This window comes from Vigna umbellata, chromosome 6 (assembly GCF_029865625.1).
Source record: "Vigna umbellata cultivar VRB3 chromosome 6, Vumbellata_1.0, whole genome shotgun sequence".
NCBI classification, from domain to species: Eukaryota; Viridiplantae; Streptophyta; class Magnoliopsida; order Fabales; family Fabaceae; genus Vigna; species Vigna umbellata.
The window spans coordinates 27,317,091-27,338,359 of NC_142170.1; the positions used below are offsets into that span (position 1 = coordinate 27,317,091).

At 36.0% G+C, this 21,269-nt stretch overlaps 2 protein-coding genes across 4 annotated transcripts; one reads left to right on the forward strand and one right to left on the reverse strand.

Annotated features, from left to right (window-relative positions):
* Positions 1-5,496: 5,496 nt before the first annotated feature.
* On the reverse strand, positions 5,497-11,642 carry LOC148197098 (uncharacterized). Of its 3 annotated transcripts, XM_088093283.1 has the most exons (10): positions 9,131-11,642; positions 8,091-8,173; positions 7,783-8,019; positions 7,041-7,700; positions 6,702-6,961; positions 6,452-6,619; positions 6,269-6,373; positions 6,119-6,167; positions 5,943-6,038; positions 5,497-5,854 (listed from the first exon to the last, which is right to left on the reverse strand). In XM_088093283.1, the coding sequence occupies exons 1-10, from the start codon at positions 11,640-11,642 to the stop codon at positions 5,765-5,767; spliced, it is 4,260 nt and encodes a 1,419-aa protein (XP_087949409.1). In that variant the 3' UTR covers positions 5,497-5,764. The 3 variants fall into 3 exon arrangements, with proteins under 3 accessions (XP_087949409.1, XP_087949411.1, XP_087949412.1); XM_088093285.1 differs by lacking the exons at positions 5,497-5,854; positions 5,943-6,038; positions 6,119-6,167; ... (4 more) ...; positions 7,783-8,019; positions 8,091-8,173 and adding an exon at positions 6,398-6,427 and having other exon boundaries at positions 10,062-11,642; XM_088093286.1 differs by lacking the exons at positions 5,497-5,854; positions 5,943-6,038; positions 6,119-6,167; ... (4 more) ...; positions 7,783-8,019; positions 8,091-8,173 and adding an exon at positions 6,402-6,427 and having other exon boundaries at positions 10,070-11,642.
* A 5,739-nt stretch (positions 11,643-17,381) lies between these two features.
* LOC148197099 (beta-amylase) lies at positions 17,382-21,038 on the forward strand. Its single transcript, XM_088092951.1, has 7 exons — positions 17,382-17,516; positions 17,627-18,025; positions 18,524-18,688; positions 18,798-19,061; positions 19,137-19,346; positions 19,460-19,699; positions 19,804-21,038. Exons 1-7 carry the CDS (start codon positions 17,457-17,459, stop codon positions 19,954-19,956), a joined length of 1,491 nt encoding a protein of 496 aa, XP_087949077.1. The 5' UTR covers positions 17,382-17,456; the 3' UTR covers positions 19,957-21,038.
* The last annotated feature ends 231 nt before the right edge of the window (positions 21,039-21,269 follow it).

Sequence of the window (21,269 nt, forward strand, 5' to 3'; positions counted from 1 at the left end):
AATATGGTGAATGTAAACAAACAGTTGTTTACTTCTTATTTATCTGAATAATAATAATAATAATAATAATTATTATTATTATTATTATTATTATAATAATAATAAAAATAATAATAATGAATGTTGTTCTAATTAAATTAATTTGTTGAAATTATTAATTTATAATTCGTCCTTGAAAATTCCAAAAGTTAAATATTGCCATTTTGATGCTGCGTTTGTTTTTGTGAAAAGAGAACAAATAAATATAGCTTATATTGAGTTGGTTCGTCCTTTGAAATAAAATGAAAAATTTACATTGAAAAGAAAATAAATAAATTTTATTTTAACAAGGATAAAAATGCCTTTAAATATATATGAGTATAGAAAAATGTGTTTCAAAATTGATAATGTGTTTAAAATTACGAGACTCAATTATTTTAATATTAAAAATTTAAAGTATATATAGACTTTTTATAAACAAGTTTTATTATTCAAAAATACATATTCTTTTACAAAAAATTTCTAAAACTCTCTTCCTTCTCTTTATCATGCACAATTATATAGACTTATTAGGCAAAACTAAAGTAAGATAACTATTGACTTGGTGGTCGTTGGATGAGAATATACATGTTTATTGAAGTCAAAGTAAGAGAGCTACTGACTTGGTGATTGCTGAGCGAGAATATACTTGTTGGTGGTTTGGTATGAAAAGGGACGAGACTTAATTTGTGGTTGTTTGTTTGACCTAGCAGGATGTTGCAGTAGTTAGAGATAACAGAGTGGAAATTGGATAGCATTTCTATGGACTTTGTTACTAGTTTACTATGGTCGATGAAAGATCATCATGCTATCTAGATTATAGTTGATCGGTTAATGAAGAATGTCCATTTCTTAGTAGTAAATTTGAGGATGTGTATGGCTAAGCTGACACAATTGTACATAAAATAGATAGTGAGGTTACACTGTGTATTGTCTAGCATTATGTCAGATAGAGGTATGAGATTCACTTCTAGGTTATAGAAAACCCTATAAGAGATTATGGGTAGCAAGTGTTAGGTTTATCAAGGGGAAGAGGTTCACTAGGGAGATACAACACCAATAAGACTTGAGGCCAACCACATAAGGAATTGACATCACTCTCTACCCAAAACCTTAAGACAATGGGTTAATGGATTTTTACCTTTATATGGTACTCCATTTTCTCACTTCTACCCAATATGGGACTTAGAATCACACTTGCATTCTCAACAATCTCCCCCCCCCCAAAGTGATTCCCTTCCACATTGGTATACTCCCCCTCCACGGAAGCATTCCCAACCACGAGTGCCCCTTTTTGTACCGCCGTTCATCTTAACGGGACACACTTACTTGGAACCCTTGCCAGGAAGATTTTTGATACAAGGACCATATTGTACTCTTCTGAGGTGGTCACCAAGACTAATCATCAACTCTTATACCACTTGTTAGGTTTATCAAGGAGGAGGTTCATTGGGGAGATTCAACACCACTTAAGCCCAACCACAGAAGGGATTGACAACACTCTCTACCCAAAATCTTTAGACAATAGGTTAATGGGTCTTCATCTTTATATAGTGTTTCACTTTCTCATTTCTGTTAAATGTGAAACTTAGACTCACACTTGGATTCCCAACAACAGGTTGAGGATGAGTTCTGCCTATCATCCTCAAACAAATAGGCAATCAGAGAGAACAATCATATCTTTGAAGGATCTATTAAGAACATGTGTATTAGATGATCTGGGTGGTTGGGATGAAGTGTTACCTTTGGTTGAGTTTATCTACAACAACAATTATCAGATGAGTATAGATATGATACGTTATGTGGCTCTGTATGACAGACAATGTAGAACTCCTTTGGGCTGGTACCAAGATGGTGAGCCAATGTTGGTGGTACTTGTGTTTTTAGCAAACCATAAATAAAGTGAAGATGACATAAGAGAGGATGAAGGCCTCACATAGTAGGAAAAAGTCTTTTACTAATCAAAGGAGAAGATCGTTGGAGTTTGCAATTGGGGATCATGTTTTCTTGTGGGTGACTCCAACCACTAGTGTGGTAAGGGTTATCCGTTCGAAAAAAACATTCTCTGAAACCCATATTAGGTCTTGAGACGAATAAGGCTAGTGACTTATGAGATTGTCATGCCTTCTTAGCTAGCCAATCTTCGTTCGATATTTCACGTTTCTCAGCTAAGGAAGTATGTGTTTGATCCTTCTCATGTGCTAAAAGTGGAGGATGCTCAAGTTGAAAGGATTCAATGGAGTTGCAGGCTGTTGGTATAAAGGAGCATTAGAAAAAACATGTTAGTGGAAAGACCATGAGTCTAATTAGAGTCATCTGGGAAGGAAGAACATCTATTATCTGGTAAGTCTAATAATTGAGGTAAAAAAAATTGTTGTTGGGAAGAATATAAAAGTATAGAAAAGTGTGTTTTAGAATTGATAGTATGTTTAAAATGGTGAGACTCGATTATTTTAATATTAAAAGTTTAAAGTATAAATAGAGTTTTTATAAACGGGTTTCATCATTTAAAGCTCCCTTCCTTCTCTCTATATTGTCTTACCTTCCGTTCATGTGTTTGAAGATGGAAGATTGCTCAACTGATCCTTCTAGCGAGCTCTCCATATCTATCTGATTAGTTTCTACGATATAAGTAAGTTGGTTTCCTAGCCCTTTTCTTGGTCTGTATGTTCTTTCTTACATGTGAATCATCTTAGTTTGCATGTAGTATTGGGTCTTCTATACAAGTCTCAACTCATTAATGGTTCTAATGGTGTGTTCCAATCATTTTTGTATTATTCCTAGTTATAGTTAGGACATCCTGTGAGCTTGAAGGGATTTGGAATTCCTTAGAGTAATTTCATCTTTCTTTTAGGTAAAGGAAGCTGATTACACAATTTTTATGCGATTGATACCTTGTAATGACTAATTGTGTGATTGTAAGATGACTTGCTTGCATGATTGAGTTGTGTGATGAAATATGATAGATTGAACTAAGACTAGGGTGTTTATTTTTCTTACTTTAATGGTATGTGAAATTTGGAATGTTTCCTTATTGTTACTGTAAATGATATTGTTTGAATTAGTGAAGGTTGTGTAATTTGAATTTGGTATGTTTTGGAATTATGTGTTTGTCGTTGGACTAAATTTACAGGGCTAAAATAGCATAAATCAAAAGAATTATGTAGACTCGTTAAGTAAGAATAAACTTGTTGGACGAAGCCAAAGTTAGAGAGCTACTGACTTGGTACTGACTTGGTGGTTGCTAGGCAAGAATATACTCACTATCGAAACCAAAGTCAGAGAGTTCACTTACTTTAGAGTAGCTAGGCAAGACAAGTCTCGTCGGGTGACTTTTTGAAAAATTTAAGTGTGTGATTTTGAATGATTATTTCGCTAAGTGAGCTATCTGTTCATTTGTGCAAGTGGCCTTTCAGGCACTACTCACTAAGCGAGTAGATATTCTCGATGAGCGAAATTATAGAGTCTGAATCTATTTTCTTATATTTTTTTTATTATGATAAGTTTAATGTATGATAGTATGAATGATAAAAAGATAGTTGGTTTAAGATATTTATCTGAGAATGGTTGGTAGATTTATGGATAAATATGCATGTGAATAACGATAAATGAAATGGGGATGATGATAAGTTTGTTAATGGATATGAGTATTGTATGTGTTTAAGTAATTCTAAGGATCTCATAGGGAGATTCTATGGCGGTGTTTCTTTAGTGTATGTATTAATATATGGATTCAGTATTGAAGTTATCCTATCACTTTAATAATCATTCAATCTCAAGTAGAGAAGGAAGAGGTATGTGATGAGAGGTACATGAGGTCCTAGTCTAGGGGTTTTACCTTGGCAAAGATGTTGAAAAACTAACCTTGTGTGTGATAGATTGGATAGGCAAGCTATTTCACTACCACAAGTGCATAACTCACTATAGTATAATATCAATACATGTATTAAGGTAATTGAGTCTAATATGAGTCTTTATACATGTTATGTTTGTTTTATGAATGAATGATATGGGATGATAAATCTATGTATATTTTATTAATATTCTTTTACAAATTAGCTTACTGTTGGAAGTCCCACATTGACTAGAAATAAGGCCAATTTATAATATATAAGTGAGGTGCAAACCTCACCTTATAAGTTGGTTTTGTGGGCTTGAGTTCGGCTTAAACTCACTTTCTAATATGGTATCAGATCCATGATTAGAGCCTATCCTAGCGATATTTATTGTTTCTTGGACATTCTATTCCACCCGTTGTCGGGCCACTATCAGATCACCCATTTCTACTATTATGCACGGTATGTCTATACCTCGACGTGAAAGGGGTGTGTTGGAAGTTCCACATCGACTAGAGATAAGACCAATTTATAATATATAAGTGAGGGGCAAATCTCACTTTACAATATAGCGGTGTTCGGGTAATCTTATTATGTATAGATTTTTTTGTTTAAAATCTTTGTTGTAGTCTTAGTCAGTATAATATTTCGTTAGTTATATAACATCTTTGTAAATATTTTGATATTATAATTATATTTTGGATTAGTATAATAACATTATATATTCGTAAGTTATTTTTTCTTAAAAATTGAGTATGTGATAATAATAATTGGGATGTTACCATTTATATATATAAATTTATATACAAAGAGAGTTTTTTTTAAGACAAGGAGATAATTGAAATAATTTCTCTTAAATCGCATGAGATAACCGTTTTCAAGAAAAAGTCCCAATACTTGTAATGAATAAAAAAAATATAAACAGTAAAATGATAAGAGGTAGAAGAAGAAAGAATATGAAGAGTTTTTATTCTAGTTTGACTTTACTTCCATACCATATTGAGTTTCAATCTTAACTAGAACATTGTTACATTAATACTGAAAATCAAAAATTTATATACATTCCGTATGTAATATCTAACACTCAAAAATGAAAATCTAACAAAAAGAATATAATACAAATTGAAATTTCATTGATTAGTTAAAATTGAAGACTTTCAAATTTACCTAAACGATAAGAATTTAAAATTTTTCATACTATCTCTTCTTTTCCACTAGTGCAGAAACGGCTTTTTACGTCCGATATTTTGGCCTTTTGACGTCCGGCGTACGCCGGACGTCTATGCGGTAGACGTCCCTCAGACGTCCGTCGTGCCAGGACGGACGTCTATATGAACGTCCGCTGCCTGAGGACGGACGTCTATATGAACGTCCGCTCTGCCTGAGGACGGACGTTTATATAAACGTCTGCTGCATCAGGACGGACGTTTATATGAACGTCCGTTTCCTGAGGACGGACGTTTATTATAAACGTCCACTGCCTCAGGACGGACGTTTATAATAAACGTCCGCTGCCTAACCACGGACGTTTATAATAAACGTCCGCTGTCTGAGGACGGACGTCCATATAAACGTCCGCTGCTGTCTGAGGACGGACGTCTACCTTGCTGAGTTCTTTTGGTGTAGGGCTGGGGGTGGGACGTCCGTATGTGCACAGACGGACGTCTATAGACGTCCGACTGTACACTAACGGACGTCTAGTGGGCGTTTTTTTTTTAAAAATTTGTTTGTTTTTTCAATAGAACCACACCTGAAAAACAGAAAAATGTCCCAGAACAATTCTCCAATAACATAAATATGCGTTTTATATAAACAAATTTCTACTTAATGTTCAATCCACTACCAAACTATTAACATAAAAATAAAACTAAAACCAAACAATGTTCAATCAAGAAGAAATATAACTATTCCTAACTCCATCTTTGTAGAAGATAAGCGGTCCACTCCTGCCTTATCTGGTTAATTGTGTCCTCTGTAATAGGCGATGTAGTCTTGAAGCGCTGCAAAATTCAAGAAAGATTCATTATTGTTTCATATATAGTTGAAGATGATTTTGATTTGTAATGTATTGAAGGTATACATCATTACCTCATTCCAGTCATCTGTAATGACAGCTCGAATGATGGTCTTAATCCAACACATCACATAGAAGCCACATTCCCATGAATCTACTTGCTGGTTACACTAAAATAACAAACTAAATAGTTAAAAATTTAGATCATTCAATAACATAAATGAATTAGAAACTATAAATGACTTACAACCTTTGGATACAAAATTTGAACCAATTGACCACGAGATTTACCAATAACTCTGTACAGATTGAAAACACAAAGTATAATTAATATGACTATTTTATCATAAAAGTTGAAGGTTAACATCAAATTGAAGTCATTTTTTGGAGAAACACTTACCCTTGAAGCATGGTTCTCAACTCAGTTTTCATCCTCCTGTGCAACGAACAAAACCATATAATTTTACATTGTTTGGGAATGATGACCATCAGCTGCCAGTGAGACCTATCACGAAGGACAAATAGTTATTCAACTAATTAAGGAAACTATAATAATAAACTGACCACATATAAAAACACGTACCCGTCAATGTATGGCACAAGGTATACGTCTCTTTTGGACTCATCCATCCATGTTTGCAAATAATGTTGTCTGTTTTGAAGTGTGTTACCAGACGGTTGAATGGTCTGAGGTTCAACAAATCCGTACATGGAAGACCGACCTTGGTCTACAACGATTGTGTCCATGTACCTAAAACAACAAAGTTAAGTCGTTAGAAACTATATAAGAATGTAAATAAAAGTAATATCAAAGACCAAATTGACTAACTTACATGCACCACAGCTGAATGATGGAAATATTCAACATCCTGTCTCCCTCAATCACCTCCAATGCATCAGAAAATGTGATATAAACTGGCACCTGTGGGGGAAGACCAAATACCCTCAAATCCCAGTATAGTTCTAATGATGCTTTCTTCAATCTGGGTAATTTTGTCACTAACTTTGATATAGGATCATCCTCTGCTTCAGCCATGTCATCATCTTCATGTATGACTGTATCATGAATTGGCTGCTTCTGAGCACGTGTGAACTGAAGATAAGAATTTACGACAAAGCTTTATAATATGAAGATAATTAACATAGAAATACTAAGGAAAAAGACATTATACCTGTGGAGTCGCGATGTGGGACATGATCAATGCTCTAGGCCAGGCAATAAATGTTCCTATGGCCTCCCCCACAAAGTTAATTTCTGGAGTGGGTACAGGCACCTGAGACTGGGGATCCCGAACCTCGTCAATGGTCACACGCACGTGCTCGGGTAATATGGCAACACCATGAATGGTCTCCCCTCCCTCAAGCACTCGTCCGACAGCCACAATGCGTGGGGGATCCCCATCAACCAACAGGTCATATTGACCGTTATACTCATTGGGTTCTACAGCAGAGCATGATCCTCTAGTGCTGACACGAGGTGCTGTGGGAGTTTCATCGGCCCCCATGTGGCCTTCCGTCATGGAATGCAGCTTTTCTTCAAGCGCTCTTTGTATTTCTTTTTGTTCTTGTAGCTGCTCCATGAATCGTTGCTCCATTGATCTCATGCTTTGGTTGAGTCTTTCCTCCCATTGAAGATCCATCTGCCTCAGTGTCTCCTGACTCATTGATTGGGGGGTTTTTTGTGTAGGGCCAAAATAGTCACGAAGACCAATCGCCCCTGGAACTCCACGTACACGTCCTGGGTGCTCGGGCCTTCCTATGGCCGTTGTCAGAATGTCGTCCCTACCTTGGCCAGCAAATGTGCCCTGAGTCTGCTGCTCAACCAACTCATCCTGCACATAAAAAAACCAAGTTACTTAGAAGACATGCTGTGATAGATACACAATCAAATAACTGCTTATAATTTGAACTTACAATTCTCTGTGAGATCAAGGCAGCTGAGGAAGATGTCATGTTCCCATCAGATTTAGTCCTAGCAGCCTTCCACAGCTCGTACCTAGCAGGTGCAGGTGCTAGGTCAGGCGACTCAAGTCCCAAGGCATCGGCTCTAGACTTTCTCAGTTTCTTCTCCAGTTTTGCATATCCACCTCGTGATAACAAGTGGGGTGTGTCGTTTAGCCTTTGTCTTTCTTGGGCGGCTAACCTTTTATCCTGTGAAACCATGTATATAAGTAAGTCTAAAATCATAAAAACTCAATGAAAGATGATCTTAAGAAACATACCTTCCATTCTTCAGACTCTCTAGATGCACGAAACTGCATCCAATCCTCCTCTGTGAAGGTATAATGCTGAGATGGATTTTCATGTTGTCTATCTCCAAAGACATATAGTCGTGTCAGCCTTGTCTTGAAATCCCTAAACCTATCAGCATTTGGCCCTGATGGATGACCTGATCTGGGGTCAATGTCAACATGCCTCCTCTGACCATCCACGCGTCCGGATGTCACATCTGCCACTCGGGTGACGCCTCGTCCACGTCTGCTCTTTCCCGATCCTGAGTCTGAGGCCGACATACCTGAAAAATTAGACAACGTTAGTAATAATTCAATTATGATGAACATACATATAAAGTCAATAAAAGTGAAAATATTAACCTATTAATTAATTGTTTTTTCCCAAATGCCTTCGTTGTGATCACTACGAATTGCTTGCATTACATCGGCAACGTCATCAACTGGGTCTTCAGTGGGTCTACATGCAACAGATGTTGTCTCAAGTATATCAAGAGAATCGTCATCATCATGTCCATGCATGTTTCTACCTTCTAAAACCACTGACCATTTGTTATTCGATGGATCACTTACGTAGAATATTTGTCTTGCTTGACTAGCCATGATAAATGGTTCATCAGTGTAATTCATCTTGTTCAAGTCTACCAATGTGAAACCAAGGTCATCCATCACGACACCAGAATTTATATCAACCCATTTACACTTGAAAACTGGTACTCTAAAAGTAACGTAATCAACTTCCCATATTTCTTGTATTATTCCAAAATAACTGATGGAAGCTGTGATTGGATTTTTGTCTTTAGAACTAGCAAAGTGCACAGACTCAGCTTGTAGTGTGACGCCACTATTTTGAACTCTGCTTTTGTCATCTTCTACCTTTGTCTGAAAAGAAATATTGTTTATATAGTACCCACCATATGTAATGACCTCTGTGTTCGGTCCACGAGATAACCTCAATAAAGTTTCAGAAACATGTGGAGTCGCATACACCTTTTTCTTAAACCATCCCAAGAAGGTTTTCACATGTTCATTAAGATGCCATTTTTCACTCATTTTTGGGTTTGCTGCCTTTATTTCATTAACGTGGTCAGAAATGTAAGGAATCACATCAACAGTGTTGTTTAAGACGTACAAATGAGCTTGGTCAATTTCTTTTCTGCTAACACTTTGAATTGTCACACCTCGAACACCCTTACCTTCACATTTTCCTTCGTTTTTGCTTTTGGGAAGACCGACGGGTTCACAAGATGGCATATAACTTGAACAAAATTCAATGGCTTCTTCTGCAACGTATCGCTCTATGATTGAAGCTTCTGGTCTATACTGATTCTTGACATATCCCTTTAAGATCTTCATGTATCTTTCAACTGGGTACATCCACCTTAAGAAGACCGGCCCACATATTCGAATTTCTCTGACTAGATGAACAATCAAATGTACCATGATGTCAAAAAAGGAAGGTGGAAAATACATCTCCAATTGACATAGTAGTCTTATTCCCTCATTTTCCAATTCATCTAAACCTCGAGGGTCAACAACTTTCTTGCAAATGGCATTAAAGAAAAAACTCAGACGTGTCAGAATACCCCTAACAGAAGGAGGTAATATGCCTCGAATAAGAACCGGTAACAATTGTTGCATCAATACATGACAATCGTGAGACTTTAAACCAACTAGCTTTAAGTCTTGCATAGACACAAGGTTACTAATATTTGAAGAATAACCTTGCGGAACCTTCACACTTCTTAAACAGTTACAAAAACTTTGTTTTTCTTTTTTGGAAAGTGTGTGACAGGCTGGGGGCAGATAGGTGCGTCTTCCTATTATCTGTGGATGTAACTCAGATCGGATTCCCATGTCAGCCAAATCTTGTCTTGCCTTTATTCCGTCTTTGCTCTTCCCTTTGACGTTTAATAAAGTTCCGATGACACTGTCACAAACATTTTTTTCAACGTGCATCACATCAATACAATGTCTAACATCAAGTTCACACCAATATGGAAGCTTAAAAAATATCGATCGTTTCTTCCAAATGTTCTTTGCAGAGGTACTTTTATGATGTTTTCCAAACACAATGTCAATGTTTTTGACTTCGTTGTACACCTCTTGACCATTCCGGGGTCTGCACACAACCTCATCCTCAGCACTTCCATTAAATGCTTTTTTCAATCTACGATAAGGATGATTACGAGGAAGAAATTTTCGATGTCTTGTATATACTGTCTTCTGACCATGCTTCAACTGAAGGTAACTAGTGTTTTCTTCACATATGGGACATGCAAAATGACCTTTAACACTATAACCGCTCAAGTTTCCATATGCTGGGAAATCATTTATAGTGCAAAACAACATTGCACGCAAACGGAAATGTTCCTGAACATGTGAATCAAACACGTCGATGCCTTCTTCCCACAACAGTTTCAAATCATCAATTAAAGGTGCTAAGTAAACATCAATGTCATTTCCAGGTTGTCTAGGACCCGATATCATCATGGTCAACATCACATATTTTCTCTTCATGCACAACGAAGGAGAAAGATTGTAAATCATCAACATAACTGGCCACGAACTATGTTTGCTACTTAAGTTTCCATAAGGATTCATACCATCAGTTGCAAGTGCAAGCCTTAAGTTTCTTGGATCTGCACCAAATTCAGGGAATTTGTCATCAATATTTTTCCATTGTGGAGAATCAGCAGGGTGTCGAAGAAGATTATCGCACTTTCTTTCGTCAGAGTGCCATTTAAGGTTCTTTGCATCTTCTTTAACAGAGAACATACGTTTGAACCTAGGTATTATAGGCAAATACCACATCACCTTAGCAGGTGCACCATCATTACCTTCATTACCAGTGACTCTGTCAGATTTCTTTTTAAAACGGGATAAACCACATGTTGGACAATAGTTTAACGAAGCAAACTCCTTTGTGTACAAAACACAATCATTAGGACAAGCATGTATCTTTTGATATTCAAGACCCATTGGACATAAAATTTTTTTGGCCTCGTAATTACGAATAGGTAGAGTATTATTTTCTGGAAGCATCTCCTTCAACAACTCCAACAACTCGGTGAAACTTTTATCGGTCCATCCATTCCTTGCTTTTAAACTAAACAACTTTAAAGTTGAAGACAAGCGTGTAAAGTTTGAGCATCCTGGGAACAACGGTTGCTCTGAATCATTAATAAGAGTATCATACAAATTAGCCCTTCCAAAATTATCTTCACCGACATCACGTATCATGTCCTCTAAATGGTCACTCATCCATTCTTCCACATAATTTGTTCCTCGTGACGTGGTAGGCTGCTCAAGTACTTCTCCATGCCAAGTCCAAACGGTATAAGTCCTCATTATGCCGTACATGAATAGATGGTCACGCACATTGCCTAAGTCTTGGCGTATTTGATTAAGACAACGCACACAAGGACAAAAATATGTCCCGTTGACAGACTTAGCATTTTGTTGAACGTATTGCAAGAACTGCGAAACACCCTTGTCATATTCTTCACTCATGCGACGTTCGTTCATCCATCTTCGATCCATACTATGTTCGTAAAATCATTAGTTCAAGTGTTTTAACTCTCACAAGGTTAGGCCCTACCCATTCAAAAAAATTAATTTTCATAATTTGCTCAGCCACATGCATTGAAGTGTACGTCATAAAATTGATACAATTTCGGCAGCATTTCGCATTGGTCTCCAAAATACACGAAATGAGAGTAGTCAACGATGACCACAATCAAATATGCATCCGGAGAACAACACAAGTACTGAACCGAAATTTCATCAATCTTATCCTTAAACTCCAATTGACATGGTATTGCAAATTATGAAAATTAATTTTTTCAAACTGTCCAATCGGACAATTCAAAATTTAACACAAACGATTAAAAGATTAATCGTTTGTCTTAAATTTCAAACGGGAACTAAGTGTCACTCAATGTATGGCAATAACTAATACACATTTTACACAATAACACATACATGCATACACAAAATTTAACAGTCAAAAACGTCTATACACTAATACACATTTCGCATTAATCGTTTAACACAATAACATAAGTCAAAAACGTCCATACACAAAATCCACATACATGCATACACAAAATTTTCAACCAACAAGCTAACCTGAAAAGTTGATTCCAAATGAGAAGGAGGGAAGTGGAGGACTAAACGGCCTAACTCGCAGTCCAAAAAGAGGTCAAGGAAGTCGTCCAAGAACACGCAAGAGTCTGCAAAAAAACGGACCCAAAACAATTTTTAATCGGTTCAAATCAAAGACATTTCATCACAGAGCAATGTAATCGGATTAAATGTAATTTTAAACGGTCCAAAAGTGAGAAAACGCACCTGCAAATCAATGGCGCAGCAGCGTTCTGCGGAGGAAGACGATGAACAGTGGTTGCGCGTTTGCGGAGCAAGGTAACTGGTCACGTTCGCGGGAGCAAAGGTTTTATAATCTTAGACGTCCGACACTCTGGGGGACGGACGTTTATAATAGTATAGACGTCCGTTTCGTCACTAATATGACGTCTTTGACGATTTAAAAATCATATTCGCGGGTGCTTTAAACGTCCGTCCTGGGTCACCGACGTCTATTGTACTGAACAACTGAACGTTTCAACTCCCCATGGCAGCCCATAAACGTCCGTCCTACGAGGGCACGGACGTCTATAATATTATAGACGTCTGTGCCCCCAGACTGGACGTGTAAACCCTAAACCTAAACCTGCAGAGAATTAAATACCCAACCACCCCTGTCAGTACATAAACGTCCGTCCTGGGAGGGCACGGACGTCTATAATATTATAGACGTCCGTGCCCTCCAGACTGGACGTGTAAGGACTGAAGACAATTAAATACCCAACAACCTGTCAGTACTTTAAACGTCCGTGATGCGGGGACGGACGTCTATAATGGCTGCCATGGTATTTGAAACGTTCAGCTTATAAACGTTCAGTTGTCAGCATATTAAATTCATATCATTATAAACGTCCGTCTCAACCTGGGACGGACGTTCAAAAAGCTACACACAGAACAGCCTATTAACCTTATGAACGTCCGTCTCGGCCAGGAACGGACGTTCACAAGTGCACATGATTTTCACTGTTGAGCTTTTAAACGTCCGTCACCTAGGACGGACGTTCATAACACTATAAACGTCCGTCTCGGCCAGGGACGGACGTTCAAAAAGCATGTCTGTCAGTCCTCTGAACGTCCGTTCTGAGGACGGACGTTCGCGCACTCACAGGACGGACGTTCTTTGTTAATGAACATACTCGCCAAGCGCACGGACGTCCGCTCACCCAGGACGGACGTTCAGAGATTGACTCTGTCAGTCGTCTGAACGTCCGTTCTGAGGACGGACGTTCGCGCACTCACAGGACGGACGTTCTTTGTTAATGAACATGCTCGCCACGCGCACGGACGTCCGCTCACCTCAGGACGGACGTTCAGAGATTGAAAACGTACGCCTATAAAACGTCCGTCCGCATGTGACGGACGTCTATAATACTATAAACGTCCAGCTCGACCCAGGACGGACGTTCAAGGATTGACAACGGCAGCCTTTAAAACGTCCGTCCGCGTGTGACGGACGTCTATAATGTTTAAAACGTCCGTCTCGACCACGGACGGACGTCTAGAGGTCCACTTATTTACTATTATGCCACCGGTCACATATATACGTTGGGGATTCGTGGGACGGACGTCTATTGGGTGACGTGAAAAGCCGTTTCTGCACTAGTGTTCATTTCTTTTTTTTCTCAACCTCAGTCAACTAATAAGAAATTTAATAAACTAGGATCTAATATTGGACAAGTTATCAAAAGTAATTCATATATACAGCAATTACAATAACTTTATCTTACAAAAAATCTAATTAAAATAAAAGATTATAATCTAAATTAAATTATATTATTGTTTATCTCATTCTTTTAACATGTGACGTGACTGAAATGAATTTATACAGGTTCAACCAATAAGCTCGTGAGTTACCTTATCTAATAAAATACTAATTATATTTAAAAGTAAAGATACTAAAACACTATTTTTTTTAAAATAATACATATTACAATTTATACATCAAACTATTATACTTAAAACTAAAAATATTTTTTTATTATATCTTAAAGTTTAAACTTGTTTACTTGACTTTTTTTTCTAAAGCAAACCAAAATAATCCACGGATTGAACATAAATATGGATTAAGTGGAAGAAAAAGATTTATACACTATTTAAGATAAAGAATTTGATGAGTGAAAACAGATTTATTAAATAGTTTATAATGTAAAACTAATTTATGAGTTGTGACTACTTTTCTGTTTTGCACTCTGACACTTTCATGTGATCGTGACTTGTGCTTCTGGACGGGGCGAGACGTTGATGTATGTTTCATGTGACATAATATGGGCATCATCCATCGCTCATAAAAAGGTCATGCTCATCATCCATGTAAAATTTCCAAATCACATATTTACTAAAAAAAACTCTTGAACAGACCATATGCATAAAAAAAATTAGATAGTAAAGATAGGAAATATAAAATAATTTTGTATTTTTTTTTCACAAGAATATGTTACTTTTTTAATGCATAAATTTACAATTACGAATATTTTATTAACAGTTTTTTATGTGAAGACATTTATGTTATATATAAACAAAATTAACCATTTTAAAATTAGTTTTTAATAAGCTCATCTAAGTCTTTGTCTTAAACATACCTTTAATTGTGTGTTTAAGTTAAAGAGTGAAAACTAAGTGTGACAAGAAGAAAGAAAAGGAAACAAAATGATAAAAAAATTGTTTAAATTAAGGAAAAAATATAAATAGAATTTGTTTTGTTGATTTTCATTGATGTGATTAATTAAAAGTAAATTAATTGAATAATATAATAAATTATTAAAATATTTTAAATTAAAATTTAATAAAATAAAATAAAATTGAAAGTATCAATGGAGAAAATTAAAATTAAAATATATTTTAAAGTAATGTAAAAACACACACACACACACACACACACACACACACACACACACACACACACACACACACACACACACACACACACACACACACACACACACACACACACACACACACACACACACACACACACACACACACACACACACACACACACACACACACACACACACACACACACACACACACACACACACACACACACACACACACACACACACACACACACACACACACACACACACACACACACACACACACACACACACACACACACACACACACACACACACACACACACACACACACACACACACACACACACACACACACACACACACACACACACACACACACACACACACACACACACACACACACACACACACACACACACACACACACACACACACACACACACACACACACACACACACACACACACACACACACACACACACACACACACACACACACACACACACACACACACACACACACACACACACACACACACACACACACACACACACACACACACACACACACACACACACACACACACACACACACACACACACACACACACACACACACACACACACACACACACACACACACACACACACACACACACACACACACACACACACACACACACACACACACACACACACACACACACGAGATGTACCAAAATGCAGTTTTATGAAATTCACAAAAACATTATAATATAAAGATTATAATACATAATCAATATATATATATATATATATTACATAATGAATTATGTGTTTTCTTAAAACATGATTTGTTCTCTATAGCAATTGATTTTGGCTTCAATCTTTATCTTCATTAATAGTACACCCCCTCACATAAATATAATATAAGTATATATTTTATTATTTTCTACTAGTTGATGTCTTTTTCTGTCATTTTAGATATATTTTTCTTGTAATAAGTAATAAAACAATTATCAAAATAAAAATGACAATAAAAAAAAAGTACTGCAAAGCATAACACTAATGTTATAATCCGTCCATCAACTAAACCAATTTGTTCCATTGAAAGGTCCACCATTGCATAATGGCTAATTGATTTTGAGATGACATGGTAATATTGTTTTGTGAAATTTTGCACGATAGGATCTTGAAGAATTTCACTTAGAAATTCAGGGGCTCTTCTTATAAATGAATACACCACACTACATAATTTTCAAACATCTTATATATATATTGCAATTAATCTGGTCCACACAATAAGATAGCCAATTAACTGTTATTCAAACATTATATTTTATTACGAAACTCATTATTTTATAGTCTAGTTCTTAATTTTAGGATTTTTAACATATTACATAAACTGATTTGAATAGAAAATCATTTGTAAAATTTAAATCTTAAATTTAAGACCTTTCTTGAAATTTCTACACAGAAACTTAGTCTTACTGTTACTTGTATTTTTTTTTACCAACAATTCACATTAAAAATGACTGCAATAAATTAACTATAAGTATCACATTATTAATTATGAGTTATAATTTTTTATTTTTTAAAAATATAATAATATTTATATATGTAAAGAAATAGTTCGCAAATCCATTTAACCATCTACCACATAAAAGAGTAAGAAATTATCATTAAGAACTTACAATAAGTTAGACAAATAGGAAGAATAAATGAATAACTACTAAAAGAAATTTAAAAAAAGAAAAAGATCAATTGAAGTGTTTACTACATTATTATCATCCATATGCTGAAAAATTCATTAAAAACATATGTTTTTTAAAGTCAAGATTGCTCTCATGATCAAACTCTCAACTCAGTTGTTACAACAAATCATAAAATATCCTATTTAAAAATATAATTGTCTAACTAACTTTCATAAAATACACCAAAACAGTTAGAGAAAATAACCTAACAGTACTTCACATCTGAGCTTAACTCTGATAGGCAAAGGAAGTGAAAAAACACACATTGATAGAGAAAGACAAATTATCTGATAAAGAGAAACGATTTTGTACCATAAGATATTCGTAAACACATATTTAGATATATATTTATATTTATTTAACATATATTATAAAAAGGTAAAATAATTATAAAAAAGATAATTTTTTTTATATTTTTACTAAAAAATAAAAAGGAATAATATCAAATAAAAAAAAAAGTTGTAAAACAAAGTATAATTTCATATTACTTTATTCTTTTCGCTTTGTTTTGGCTACGCATTATTCTTTCCTTTTCTTCTATAAAACCCCCCTTGCATTGTGACTTCGACAACCAGCAACTTCTACGTAGCATCTCTTCTTTCTTTTCCACAAATACCAGACAACTCGGGCTTTTTCAAAAGAAAAACGCAACCACGAACATGGTTACTTCAGACAGAAACATGTTACAGAACTACGTTCCAGTTTATGTCATGCTCCCAGTAAGTCATGCACATGAACTAGTGTGTTTCTAAGCTAGCTGTTTATTATTTGTATGAGTATAGACGCTAATTATATCTTCTTTTCTTGTTTATCTTTGAAACTGCTGCAGCTAGGAGTTGTCACTGTTGACAATGTTTTTGCAGACCCTGATGGCCTCAAAGAACGGCTTTTGAAGCTGAGAGCAACAGGTATTGATGGGGTTATGGTTGATGTGTGGTGGGGGATCATAGAACTGAGGGGGCCTAAGCAGTATGATTGGAGAGCCTATAGGAGCTTGTTTCATCTGGTTCAGGAATGTGGCTTGAAACTTCAAGCTATTATGTCATTCCACCAGTGTGGAGGGAATGTAGGAGATGTAGTTAACATCCCAATTCCCAAGTGGGTGCTCGACATTGGAGAATCTGATCCTGATATCTTCTACACCAACCGTTCAGGCACAAGGAACAAGGAGTATCTAACTATTGGTGTGGACGATAAGCCTATATTCCATGGAAGAACAGCCATTGAGGTGAATGAACTAAGAGAACTAAAATTATCTTTCTTATAACTAGCATTCTTGTTGTCAACCCCGTAAGAAAAATTGCAACTATGGTACGTATGAACGTATCATGTGTATATTTGCCTTCCATAAATGCGTGTCATCGAAAAGAATTGACCTGGTCTGCTTGATAATCTATTTTCCATTAAAATTAAGTACAGTGTTATTAATACTGACATGCTAAAAAACAAGAAAACTAATTCAGTCTATTAGGTTGAACTTGTCTGTTGTAGGTTTAACTTGTATAATCCTACTCCCAAAAGAGGCTAACTAAACGGAATCAGCCTTGCCACTCAAAAAAACAAAAGAAGCATATTCATTCTATGTGGGAGTTCAAGTCCTCATTGAGCAATAATTTATTGTGTAATAATAGGCTAGACATGTTTCAGATAGACTTCTACACGTCCAGATTTAGGAACAATGATCTTGATTATTACACAGCATGTTTAAACTTGTTATTGTATGCAGATATACAGTGACTACATGAAGAGTTTCAGAGAAAACATGTCAGACTTTTTAGAATCTGGGCTTATTATAGATATTGAAGTAGGGCTTGGCCCAGCAGGAGAGCTCAGATATCCCTCTTATCCACAAAGTCAAGGATGGCAGTTTCCTGGTATTGGAGAATTTCAGGTGAGTCTGGTCTTATCTTTCAAAACAGAGTTGTTTCTCATCGAAACTGGGATTTGTTGATTATTTGAACAACTGAAGTATCATAAGAATGAAATTCTGCAATATGCAGTGCTATGACAAATATTTGAAGGAAGATTTCAAAGCAGCTGCAGCAAGGGCTGGCCATCCTGAATGGGAACTGCCAGATGACGCAGGCCAGTACAATGATGTTCCAGAATCTACTGGATTCTTCAAATCAAATGGCACGTATGTCACTGAGAAAGGGAAGTTCTTCTTGACTTGGTATTCAAACAAATTGCTGAGTCATGGTGATCAAATCCTAGAGAAAGCCAACAAAGCATTCCTGGCCTGTAAAGTCAAATTAGCGATCAAAGTAAACTTCATAGAACCTCAATTAACAGTCTCCTTAATTTTCTACCAGATGATTAACCTCTGACCATGATGACAGGTATCTGGAATCCACTGGTGGTACAAAGTTGAAAATCACGCAGCTGAGCTTACTGCTGGATATTACAACCTTAATGATAGAGACGGATATCGTCCCATTGCAAGAATGCTGTCTCGCCATCATGCCATTTTGAACTTTACGTGTCTTGAGATGAGAGACTCAGAACAAAGCTCAGATGCCAAAAGTGCACCACAGGAGCTCGTAATGCAGGTAATGCATTAAATTTTTTGCAAGTTAAAAGATTGTTCTGTTTCTTAAAGATAATCTCAAATGTAGATGCTGTATTATAGTGGTTAAATTGCCAAACATGAACACATGCACAGGTACTGAGTGGAGGTTGGAGAGAAGACATCCTAGTTGCTGGAGAAAATGCACTTCCAAGGTATGATTCCACAGCATACAACCAAATCATACTGAACGCAAGGCCACAAGGCGTCAACAAAAATGGCCCTCCAAAACTTATGATGTTTGGAGTGACATATCTTCGCCTATCAGATGATCTACTGCAACAATCAAATTATGATACGTTCAAAAAATTTGTGCTAAAGATGCATGCAGATCAGGTGAGCAGTCTTTATTCATGTACTTATAAGATGATATTTTGTGAACTTTCTTCAAATGCATAACTACCTTGAAGATTACTAATCCTGTTCCCCTAAAATTACAGGGTTACAGTGAAGACCCTCAAAACTACAATCATGTCATAACTCCATTGAAGCCATCGGCACCAAAGATTCCCATTGAGGTTCTTCTTGAAGCGACTAAACCAATACCGCCATTCCCCTGGCTTCCAGAGACAGATATGAAAATTGATGGCTGATTTCCCAATGGTGCTAAGAGTAGTTAAATAATCTGCTGGAAATAATAGATACCGTTCAGGATATAAATAAAGCACCCAGCCACCAAAATCAGCAGTACTAATAATAATAATGCCATGAAGTAGCAATGTCTAGCTAGACATATAGGCAGTACTCGCGTCTGTACTTTTCATGTGTGTATTCCTATATATAAAGTTAATAAAGTACTTTATCAAACTTGCATCAATGCTGCTTATTGCAATCCAAAAGTATCAGTCTCTAACATGTTGAAATATGCTCATGCAACACATTTTCAGATCAACTTACACCTGCGTATGATCTTAGACCCTTATTATTATCCAAATGTGATTAAGTGTTTACAGCAAACGTAATATTTTAAAAAATATATGGGCCAATCCAAATAACTGTAAATTATATCACAAGAACCTTATCCAGTGGAATAAAATCCTATTACAAATTAGCTTTCCATGGCAAATAGATTTAGAAATAGTATCTAGCATACGACAAGAATTAATATCTTAGAGCTTAGAACACATGAATAATTAACTTTAGACAGATCTCTAACTATAGGCAAGTAACAAATTTATGACATATATTCGCAATGATGCTTTGTCATACCACATACCTATGTGATAAAACATACATATTGAAGTTTTATTGAATTTGGGTTTTACCATGTATCGACTATATTTCATTGCTAATTATTTAAAATTTACAAGATATTATTTTCTTAAAGTCCTTGTCTTCCTCAAGTTTTTGCTCTAGAAATGAAAGCGCAACTAGTTAAAATAAAAGCTTCACGGATATTTGAAAAAAAAAAAAACTATTAGGTTAAAATTTCCAGGTTGGTCAAGAAGGTGGGTGGGGTGGAAGGAGATGATTTTTGCCTTCAATTGCAATTCATTATATAAGTTTGAATTCACTTAGGTTATATGTACTATAATTTCTAAGCTGTATTTCTTTTTAATGATTCAATGCTATCATATTTTAGTCCCGGACTCCATTGTTCAATCTTTGTTATTCTTTCTATTTCTATCGTCTGTTACTCCTAACACACCTCTTGTATTCTAAAATCCCTCCATTCTTTGGTCTTTCCATCTCAGTTGTCACCAAAATCGAGTACTATACTTCAAAAGCATTTTGCTTGTGAATGACAACTATTAGAGATCTTACTTGGCTGTGGCTGTTGTTAGGACTTCTAGAGAAGCACACAGAAAATGATTTAGTAATGAATATATCATATCCATCTATTTTAACACAAGAAAAAACGGTTGGGATGTTAAGGTATGACGTCTGGTTGAATGTGAGTTTGACA

Coding starts and splice junctions, on each gene's coding strand:
- LOC148197098 (XM_088093283.1), bottom strand. CDS start 11,642: ATGGATCGAAGATGGATGAACGAACGTCGCATGAGTGAAGAATATGAC. Junction 7,701..7,782: donor CCTTGATCTCACAGAGAATT/GTAAGTTCAAAT, acceptor TTTTATGTGCAG/GATGAGTTGGTTGAGCAGCA. Junction 5,855..5,942: donor TTACAGATGACTGGAATGAG/GTAATGATGTAT, acceptor TGAATTTTGCAG/CGCTTCAAGACTACATCGCC.
- LOC148197099 (XM_088092951.1), top strand. CDS start 17,457: ATGGTTACTTCAGACAGAAACATGTTACAGAACTACGTTCCAGTTTAT. Junction 19,062..19,136: donor AAGTCAAATTAGCGATCAAA/GTAAACTTCATA, acceptor CCATGATGACAG/GTATCTGGAATCCACTGGTG. Junction 19,347..19,459: donor CACAGGAGCTCGTAATGCAG/GTAATGCATTAA, acceptor ACACATGCACAG/GTACTGAGTGGAGGTTGGAG.